The 10,478-nt window shown below is 39.7% G+C and overlaps 1 protein-coding gene across 1 annotated transcript; it reads left to right on the top strand.

Annotated features, from left to right (window-relative positions):
• The first annotated feature begins 556 nt into the window (after positions 1-556).
• FASTKD3 (FAST kinase domains 3) lies at positions 557-7,955 on the top strand. The gene is made up of 6 exons (XM_007447924.1): positions 557-2,027; positions 2,702-2,787; positions 4,868-5,042; positions 6,116-6,185; positions 6,523-6,637; positions 7,761-7,955. The coding sequence occupies exons 1-6, from the start codon at positions 593-595 to the stop codon at positions 7,857-7,859; spliced, it is 1,980 nt and encodes a 659-aa protein (XP_007447986.1). The 5' UTR covers positions 557-592; the 3' UTR covers positions 7,860-7,955.
• Positions 7,956-10,478: the final 2,523 nt, after the last annotated feature.

The raw sequence follows: 10,478 nt of genomic DNA, 5'->3' as shown, positions 1-10,478 counted from the left end.
CTTCTTGTTCCTCGGTCCTGGAACAAGATACTAACTGAGGGGAAACCAACACCTCAAGGCTCTTTAAGCGCTTTTTTCACCCTTTCTTTGACCCATCCGAATTCATGGCCACTTTACCCGTTGCCTCTTTTGGGGAAGTTGAACCAAACGCAATTCCGCCCATCAACCAACACATAGGAGTCGTACTTAGGATCCAGACTACCTGAGTTGAAGCCTAGCTCTGCCCCTTAATAGCTGTGTAAACTAGACCACGTGACATCTTTGTACTTCAGTTCCCTCGTTTCTAAAATGACATCGAAGTAGTTAATTCGTTGTGTTGTTGGGAGAATTAAGTACAGCATTGCCTGGCAAATGAGAGCGATTATTACGAGATCCAGCCGCTGTTCTAAGCTCTAGGGTGCAGAGACGCTGCTCTTCTGGTACTTCTGTTTGAGTGGGAAATGTTTAGTGGGAATCATTCCTTTTGGGGTACTCATCCTTAGTTCCATAAGCATTGATGTTGAATAAACTGTGTTCTAGTATATTTGACCGTGTTTTTTTTTTAATTCTTTTAGCGTAGTTATAAATCAAGAGGAGTTGAGAGTCTGGTGGCATGGCTTTAATTACCTTGAGGAGGAACCTTTGTCATTTATCTGATTTTCGGATACATGGAGCTCTGGCTGGTCTGAAAACTCAACATGTAAATTGTGTTCAGAAGACAGTCAAGGAGCATCTGTGTCCATGGTTTTGGTCACTGCAACTTGAGCCTGTTAGGGTCAGGTTCCATCATGCCCATTCTAAAAAGTTCCATTCAGAAAACGGAAATGACCTTCATCCAGTTGGTGAGCCAGTGTTCTCTCAAGTACATGCTTGGGACAGGTCTGAACACAGTGTTAAAAATGTGGATGAACAGATATTTTACAGGAGACTAAACAGCTTCACTTCATCGGAAGAAGTCTTACATTATATAAGCACACTGCAGACCTTGCCTGATACTATGGCAGCAGGAGCCTTACATCGGATTTGTGAAATGGAAAAAAAAGATGATGATCAAAGGTTGCCAAAAGAAATACTGGAGAATAGTGCCTTTCAAGCTTTGTGTAATCAGTTTGCACAGGACCCCTCAAATCTGTCAAACATGGGTTTGGTGACTGCTTTGCAAGCCCTGACCCTGTATGTGGATCCCCAAAGTCGCTTGCTGCTAAGCCTCCTGGCAAAGTGCCAGCATCGTCTCGAAATGGGTAGCTTGGACATTCACAGTCTTTGTATCCTGGGGGAATGTCTGATTAAACTGCAAGGTCCAGGTTGTTCGACACTAGACCTGATTATATATCAACTGCAAGGTGAAAATTTGGAAAAATTTACCCCCGAGGATATTGTGACCCTTTACAGAATACTGCAGGCATGTCCTGAAAAAGTTGACCAACACCAGACGTTTTTAAATAAGATAAATAACTTTTCTCTGTCAGTAGTTTCCAACCTGAGTCCTAAGTTGCTGAGCCAAATGCTCACTGCCCTGGTGGTCCTTGATCAAACTCAGGCACTTCCGCTGGTTATAAAATTGGGTAAATATGTTGTGAGGCATATCCCTCATTTCACTAATGAAGAGCTCAAAGAAGTCTTAGAGGCATTCATCTACTTTGGGCACAATGACAGATTTTTTACAGAAGTCCTAGAGCAACATGTCGCTTCCCTCTGTCTCACTCTGGATCCCGAGGTTGTCAGCAAAGTCATGGAGTATTGCAGTAGAAAGCTGATTTTTTCAAAACCCATCCTCGATGCAGCGGCAGAAACTTTCGTTTGTCAGTCAGAAAAATTTTCACCTAATCTAACTGCTGAGTTAATTGAACCATTTGGAAAACTCAATTATTTGCCACCAAATGCCTCTGCTTTATTTAGGAAGCTAGAAAACATACTGTTAACTCGTTTCAATTATTTTCCACCCAAAACACTATTGAAACTTCTCCATTCATGTTCACTTATTGAATGCCATCCAGTCAACTTTATGGCCAAAATATTCAGCCCGTATTTTCTTCAACAGCTGCAAGGTGAGTTGGTTATTACTTCTGAAAGTAGAAAACTTAGCATTTGAACTTGTGATGTTTTCAAATCACATATGTACCTCTTTTATTGAGCAGTGCTTTTTTTGCCTTTATTTTTTCTTCCATAATGATCTAACGAAGAAATCTGAAGCTGCAGATGCTAATATAAACACAGAGTTAAAGAATGCTAGAACGTTGCATGTAGAGAGAAAACAGTTTCGGGTAAACAGACTCTGCTGCCCTAGCTGAGAAACTGACTCTTCTTGCAGGGATCTGGTGATGGCTGTGGCAGTGTCACAATTACATGTTAGCGTCTTTGATGAGAACAACTGTATCACTCCTTTTTTTGAGAAGATGTTCATCTTAATTCAAAGCCACCCAAATATGCCGGAATCTAGATCTCCGTAGGTAAAGGAAATTCCTACAAATTCTACTAACATACATTTGTCACTTTTAATTATATTCTCTAGTTAGGATCATGCGTTCTTGGAAGCCAAAATGAGATTTCATTGAGAGGGGAGGCAAGAAGGTATAATTAATTCTAACAAGTTCTTTTCCTAGTGTCATTTAAAAGTACCTTATTGGAGTGAATTAATTAACGTGCATTCTGGATATTCTTTTCTCTTATTACACACACCAAAGTTCAAGCTTAACTATGACTGGGATGCTTTTTATTTCAGGTGAAGAGTCCTATTTGGACAGACTGAGCTTAGCACAACTGACCCAACTTTTCTTAACCGCGATTCTAGAATGCCCGTTCTATAAGGTAAAAGCATGAGCTGCATTGCTTTATTTCCCTACAGGGATGGTATTCTTTGGCCTCTGTCTTCCTCTCCAACGTCTCCCCCGCTCCCGAATCTTTTAAGTTCCTTCTCTTTTGAGCTGTCTCAGTAACTTCATTAGAAAGCAGAATTTTCATTCACTTGGAATAGTTGCCACCAGATAGCCTTTTCTCTAATAAATTGACCCTATTCCTGTGTTCTTGTCCTTGAAAGAACCACTTCCTACGGTGTAAGATTCTTAGAAGGTTTTATCAAGTATGGCAGGCTTATGAGTCTTAGTGCTCCTAGATTTTCTCTAGGGATTTTAGAGGGTTTTAGCATTCCCCATGGCTTTTGGATATAGAAGTGTGAATTTATGCACTGAACAAATCCTGAACCATTCCTGAGTATGTTCTTAAACCAAGCAGAAGTTTCACTCTTACGTGATAGAATTCAGTTTACATGGAGTTCGAGCTTTGAATAAAGCTTTCTAAGGATTCATTCTCCTAACTTAATCAGGCACGTTGTTTAGGATCAGAAATGGTACCTCCAGCTTGCTCATTCCTGCCTGGTTCTCTGTACTTGACTGAACCATGTTTATGAGTAGCTCATAAACACCATCTAGTTTCTCTCTTTTCATGGAATGGGACTATTCAAGCTACAACTTGCTTTTATTCCCAGTATATCATGGACATTCTTCAGGGATAACAGGTAAAGATCAAACGTATACTTTTAAAGAATGGTCTGATATTTCACGGTATTTATTCTACTGTCCTACCATTGATGGATTTTCAGGCTTTTTCAAACGTTTGTCTTGATCAGCCATGCTGTCATAAACATACTTACATATCCTGTCATACTGGAACCTTTTTGTTGTTTTAAGCTAAAGGCTAGATTCCTGAATGTGGGATTACTGGACTAATTTTCAATAGAGACTGACAGATTTTTTTTTTCCCGTATAGTTGTAGATGCCATATTTCACCAGCAGTGAATGAAGGTGACCATGTCTCCCCATTTGTGTTGCAGTGTGTTCTTAGTCCCTTTAATTTTGTCATTTGACTCAGTGAAATGTCACGTCACATGTTTCAGTTGCACTTTAACGAGCGATAATGAAGTTGAGCATATTTTCAAATGTTTACTGGTCATTTACACTTGCTATGAATTGCCTTGTTACACCTTAATTCCTATTTGTATAGGGTTGTTTGTCTTTCTCTTTTGTATTTGTTTTTTGTCCTAGAACACATTGTAAAACATATTAACTGTTAAGTACGTTGTACATATTTCTTCCTGGTTTGTGGTTTAAAATTTTTTTAGTTGTAATTTAATGTTGTTTATGATGCCTTTTTGCTATACAGAAATTTTTAAGTTTTCTATAGTCAAATTATTCATTTTTTATGGCTGCCAGGTTTCCTATATTGTTTAGAAATATTTTATGATTCCTTAGGTAATATAAATATTTTACTAAATTTAAAAAATATTGTTTTCTATACTATATTTAGATCTTTAATCTACTTGAAATAGATCATAGTCTGTAATGTGTGGCAGAACTCTTAGTTCTCTTCCAGATGGATAACCAATTGCTAGCACCATTATTACATAGCTGTCCTTTTCTTTCTAAATTGAAATGTCAGCTTTATCACAATTTCCACTATTAAAAAACTTCAGCTGTGTTTCCTCAAGGCCCTTAAAGCAATTCTGAGAGTTCCAAAGATGTTTCTTGAGCTTTCTTTCCTTCTTTCCCTTTCTTTCCTTCTTTCTTTCTTTCTTTCCTTTCCTTCTTTCTTTCTTTCTTTCTTTCTTTCTTTCTTTCTTTCTTTCTTCTTTCTTTCTTTCTTTTCTTTCTTTCTTTCTTTCACCATTGGCTACATTTAAGACACATTTAAAAGATATTTTGGACTATTGGGCTTGAACTATTACAAGAATATTTGGCGCTGTCATTTGAGAAAGGTATTTGTCCTGAGTCCTGGAGAAGCATCATGCCTATAAAGTAATATTGGATCAGACTTTTATACTCAGGCAACCTTCATTTTATTCTCTGATTTTGTATCTTATTTTTCTTTCTCGTGTTTGCACATACATTTTTAGGGTCCAAAACTTCTTCCTAAATATCAAGTGAAATCATTTCTTACTCCGTGCTGTTCCCTGGAGACCCCCATGGATTTTCAGCTTTATAAATCTGTGATGATTGGACTGATTGACCTCTTAGGAGCAAGATTGTATTTTGCTTCAAAAGTGTTAACACCCTATTGTTACACGATAGGTAAGTAGTAGGGAGTTTTGTTGTTAACCTCAGTGTGCTGTCCTCTGATGGAACACGTGGGGCTTAGTAGCCACCAAAGGTCTGGGAACAAAATGAAGTTGGCCCTTCCCTGAAGGCAAATTGCAGCAGGGGTGGGCGGTAGGGCTGAAGAGTCAGGACTCCATGTTAGCCACATAGTAGCCGAATGCCTTTGGGCATCCTTTCGGAGAATTCATTTGCTTGTTTTCATCTGCAAGATGAGAGTAAGAGGAGTAGTGACCTCAAAGACTTGTTTAAGGACAAAATGAGGTAACTCAGACTAATACCTGGGAGACAGTAAGTGCTCAGTAATTGTTAGCTGCTCTCATCCTCTTGGCCAGTGCTGTCCAAAGCAATAGCCACACATACCAGTAGCTATTTAAATTTAAATTAATTCCAATTTTGAAAATTCACAGTTCAGGTCCCCAGTTGCACTAGCTGCACTTGAAGTGCTCAGTAGCAGGTATGAGCGTTTGCATCATCCTGGACAGCACTGACTACAAAGTCCTTCTTTCAAATTGATGAGTAAAGGACAGTGAGCTCAGGGAGGACAGTGTTTCTAGGCTTCAGGTGGTCACATCTCACTCCCTTCCTTTATGGGCTCCTTTGACAAGGAAGGAAGGGGGAGCCTGCCAGCACCCAGGGCCCACGTGTTGGGCTGCCGGCTGTTTCACCTTCCCTGGGCACTGGAGCTCCAGGGATGCAAGGTGCCAGTTGTGCAGGTGTCTGACTTTACTTAAAGGATTTTCTTCACTATTCCCACCAGTTGTTATAAGGAGAGTAAAAGTGTGTGTGAGTCACATCATGCCCCAGATACCTTGAGGGCCCCCTCCTTGTTTTAGTGCAGTGAAGGCCCTCTTAGTTTAAAGCTGACTTGGTTGGGCAAAGCTCTGATTAAATTAAAATTCTCACGATTGTCTGGTGCGGTCATTACTTTGCAGCCTTCTGCCCAGTTGATAAATGTAGTATGGAAGAAATCAAAACAACAAGGAGAAAAGGAAGCTAGTGTTTGTGAGGGTATCACACGAAGAATTTTTCCTTTCTTCTCTTACCAGATGTTGAAATTAAATTAGATGAAGACGGATTTGTATTACCATTTACAGCTGATGAAGATATACATAAAAGGTAAAGAAAACTTTTGTGGTTTATATGTTATAAGACTTGTTGAGGTTAATACACAGGGATTGTTTTCTTAAGAAAGTGAAAAAGGTAGACATGGTTCTGAAAATTAAAACACTATGGCATACCACTTTTGGAAATTCCATGTAATATCTTGTGAACCTTAATTTAATTAAGTTGAGTGCTTTTTCAACATATTAATGGATAACAGTCATGATTCATTTGAAAATAGTATTGGCACGAAGGAATAGCCAAATCACAAATAAACTTTGGCAGCTAAAACCATATAAATACTTCGGATTGTTTTAAAAATTAAGTTTCCCTCTCCTCTTTGGTTTTTTAGGGTAGCACTGTGCATTGATGGTCCAAAAAGATTTTGTTTGAATAGCAAACACTTACTGGGAAAGGAAGCTACTAAACAAAGACATCTGTGCTTACTTGGTTATCAAGTTGTCCAGGTATGGGTTTGCCTTTTTTTGTTTTTTTTTTTCCTAAAAGCCATTTCTAGTTCAGATTTGCTTTTTCCAGGATACTAAGTAGTATGCCAGCCCAGTGGACCAAGCCTCTTAAGTCTGGTTTAAATGCCAGCTTTGTTCATTAGGCTTAAGTCTCTTGATTTGTAATTTGAAATCACGATTTTCAAATTTTCTCTTTTCCAAAAGTGAGACATAGCTAAATTCTGTATAAGCTGTGCTTTACTTTGCTTTTAGAATTACTAAATTATTGGAATATCTGTTTTGTTTTAATTTCCCTTTGATTTAATGACTAGAGTGGACAAGATGTCCCATTAAAAGCAGGCTCTTCATCAGTTTTTAATGTTTAAGACTCTTATATGTATTTACATCGTAGATCACTTAGCCAGGTCTTAGGTGATGAGTCACGATGAATGTTCATGGAGCTTTCCATTCTCTAAGCTGTCTACCAATCTTCTCTCTGCTTTCCTGTCTGGTTACTTTTTTCCTTTCCGTCCTGTACATATCCAGATTAATTTTCCTAAAGTGAATCGTGCCAGTGTGTGCCTAGAAACCTTCATTGTTTCTTTACTGCTTATGGGATAAAGACTACATCTACATCTCAACATTCTAGACACTTCGAGGTCTGCCCACAGCCAGGCCCTCTGCTCCCAACTCAGTGGTCTCTTCTGTCTGCCTTTCTCCCTTGCCGATGCGAGTCAGGTGGTCCCCACCTCTCTGAGTGTGTAAATCCTGGCTGTTCATCAACTCCCAGCTCAGGTTGACCTTTCACCCTAATCTAAAGTGTCAACTCCCTCTCAGCACTAGAGCACCAATTTTTTTTGCATGTTCTGCTTAGTATTACTGCCTACTTTTTGTATATTTAAGTTAGCACCTAACTTGTAAGTTCCTTGAGGGCAGGGATCACGTCTGATTCTTATTTAGACATTCTACCTATTGTTGAGCCTCTGCTACCTGGCAGCACCGTTACAGGCACTGCTGGGATCTCTGCCTGCTGGGAGCCTACACACTGCTGTGGGGAGGGTGTGGTAGGAGGAAAGGGTAACCAAACCCAAGGTAATTTCAGATTATGAAGGATGAGGATGGATTTATTTTCCTCTCTTTACAGATTCCGTATTACGAGATTGAGATGCTAAAATCAAGACTTGAATTAGTGGAATATTTACAAAGAAAACTATTTTCTCAAAACTCTGGTGGTCACTGGTAATAAGAATGAATACTGACTTCAGAACTCAAATAGTGAAAGAACTTGCAAATTAGCCGTTTATTTATGTACTTTGGTGATCTGAAAGGGGTCTCTAGTTTCCTTATACCATGTATACACTTATCAGTAGCAAATTTAAAATTAATTTTAACCTTCATTTAATACTGGTATCGGATACTTCTATACATCAAACAGAATCGATCAAGTACAATAAAGGAATGTAATGAGTAAGTGTCATAATTTTAAGTCTTGTGTTTTGTGACAGTTATAGCTAACTGAGAATATATTCTTGAGAGACCTTTATTTCCTCTTCTAACAAACGTAAGGAAGAAATTTTATCTCCCGGTTTTTTCTTTTGTATTTTGTTAGAAGAAGTAATATATGGTAAGGAAAAGGAGCAATGAAAAATAGACTAGTACTTTGGATGTAAACATTTATAATTGTAGACTTATGCAAAAATAACCCTTTAGTTAATAATATTTTGTATCTGTATAGGAGCTTTATATATATATATATATATATATATATATATATGTATATGTATATATAATATATATACACACATACACATATATATTATAATTTTTTAAATAAAGGAATAAAGATGTAAAAAAAGCAACTTAAGTGGGGTTTTGGAGGGGTGTTTGGAGGGAGAAACTTCTAAAGTTTAAATTAAGCATGGATTAAAATTCTTTAGTTCATTGAAGATGCTTCATTGTCCCATTACGGTCAAGTTAAAGTTTCGGGATAAAAGCGTTCTGCACCCAACTACAGTGTACACGTTGGCCAAGGGGCCGGGGTGTGGGTGTCCCACACAGCACTCAGCAGTGCTCCAACCAGCTGGGGGCCCGCAATTCAACTCCATTCTGACACCATCTACCTGGAGGCGGCACCAGCTCCCACAGGTTGAGGGCTCAATCCCAAAAGACTGCCTGCTTCCCACCACCCCCCTTTCAGATGCCAGTCACAAGTCCAGGTTGTCACATGACCTGTGCTTCTGACCAACTGGCTATAGATTGGGGGGTCCAGTGACCCCCTCCTTGGGCTCCGTTAATTTGTTAGAGGAGTTCATGGAACTCAGAGAAACATTTTACTTAACCAGATTACTAGTTTATTACAAAAGGATATAACTCAGGAAAGCCAGATGAAAGACACTCGTAGGGGCAGGTATGGGGAAGGATGTGGGGTTTCCTTGCCATCTCCAGGCAGCACTCTCCCCTAAACTCCACCTGTTCCCCAACCTGGAAGCTCTGAATCTGGTCCTTTTGGGTTTTTATGGAGACTTGATTACATAGACTTAAATAGCCACACAAAGAGGTAAGAGCAGTCTGTTATAAATGCTATGAAAAACAACAGTATAGCCTAAAACCTTCCTCCGCCTTTTCCATTTATCTAAATTCTTCTCCATCGGGACTTTTGTTCCTGGTTTGCCCTAATTGGAATGAGATGCTCCTTCTTCTGCACTTTTAGTTACATCCTCTCCTGAGCCTTTGTCTCATTTAGCTCTCCCTTACCCTCTTCATTCATTCATTCATTCAACATTTATTAAAGAGCTGTGATCATGCTGGGTACCCACTGACTGTTAGAGCTGCAGAGGGAAGCAGAAAAGAGCTCCTGCCTGGAGGGTCTATGGGTGATTATAGTGATGAGCCAGCTGGCAGTCCTGATGCATGAGCAGGACCCTGGAAGGCAGAAGACATCAGGCCTGCCTGGGGTGCAGGAGGAGGCTTCTACGAGTGATCTGTGAGCTGAATTCAAAGAAAGGGAGGCAGGTCTCTGGTGGGAGAGCATTTCAGGCATCGCCATGGCCAGAGCACCCAGCACAAAGCAGACGGTCGCCATGGAGAGTGAGGCCAGAACTGACTTTGTTTTAAAGCAAATTTTAATCCTGAAAATGTGCATGGATATGCTATGAAAATAGTTTAGGCTAATAAACAGATACAAGACTGCTGATTTCACCAATTGGAGCAAATTTGGCAAGCTCTGTAAGATTATAAAGCCATATGTCCTTATAAACTGAATCCTCAGGCCACTAATATTTTAATGTCTACCTATGTAAGTAAATATGATGTGAATTTCCTTGTTGAAATTACATATACAGTATAACTCCTGGTACCGTATATTAATAATGTTTTTAAATAAGACATACTCTTGATGTTGTTTTTTAAAAGTAAAAGCAAAGCAAAGAAAAAAAAGTAAAGCAAAGAAAGAAAAACAAGTGAAAAAAGTTTAACTTGCCAGCATAACCCCTGAAGCAACAGTGATCATCTTCAGACCAGCCGCGAGAGGGCAGCAAAGGTGAGGACATCTATTGGGCTTCAGCAGTGGAACCGAGATGATCCCTGGTGCCAGGAGGAGAGAGTGTATCCTGCGTGCCTGTTGGCGGGGGTTGGGGGGGCGGGGGGCAGGCTGGAGCTGTGGAATGGTGCGGTGACATTTCTGCCTGAACAAAGCAGGCAATTTTCCGTACCTTGACCTAAAGAAGGAATGCTGTTTGGCTGAACCAAGCCTAGACAGGGAGGGTAGATGGTATCTTGGGATGAAGAGATGCTGGTTGGTTCTTTGACCAGGATTCTACCTGCTGACTCTGTACACCTGGGTGCATTTGGAGACTTGGTAAAT

The sequence above is a fragment of the Lipotes vexillifer genome, unplaced genomic scaffold (genome assembly GCF_000442215.2).
Source record: "Lipotes vexillifer unplaced genomic scaffold, Lipotes_vexillifer_v1.1 scaffold383, whole genome shotgun sequence".
Classification (NCBI taxonomy): domain Eukaryota; kingdom Metazoa; phylum Chordata; class Mammalia; order Artiodactyla; family Lipotidae; genus Lipotes; species Lipotes vexillifer.
Note: the sequence above shows the minus strand (reverse complement) of the source record. Positions and strands in the feature narration are given on the sequence as shown.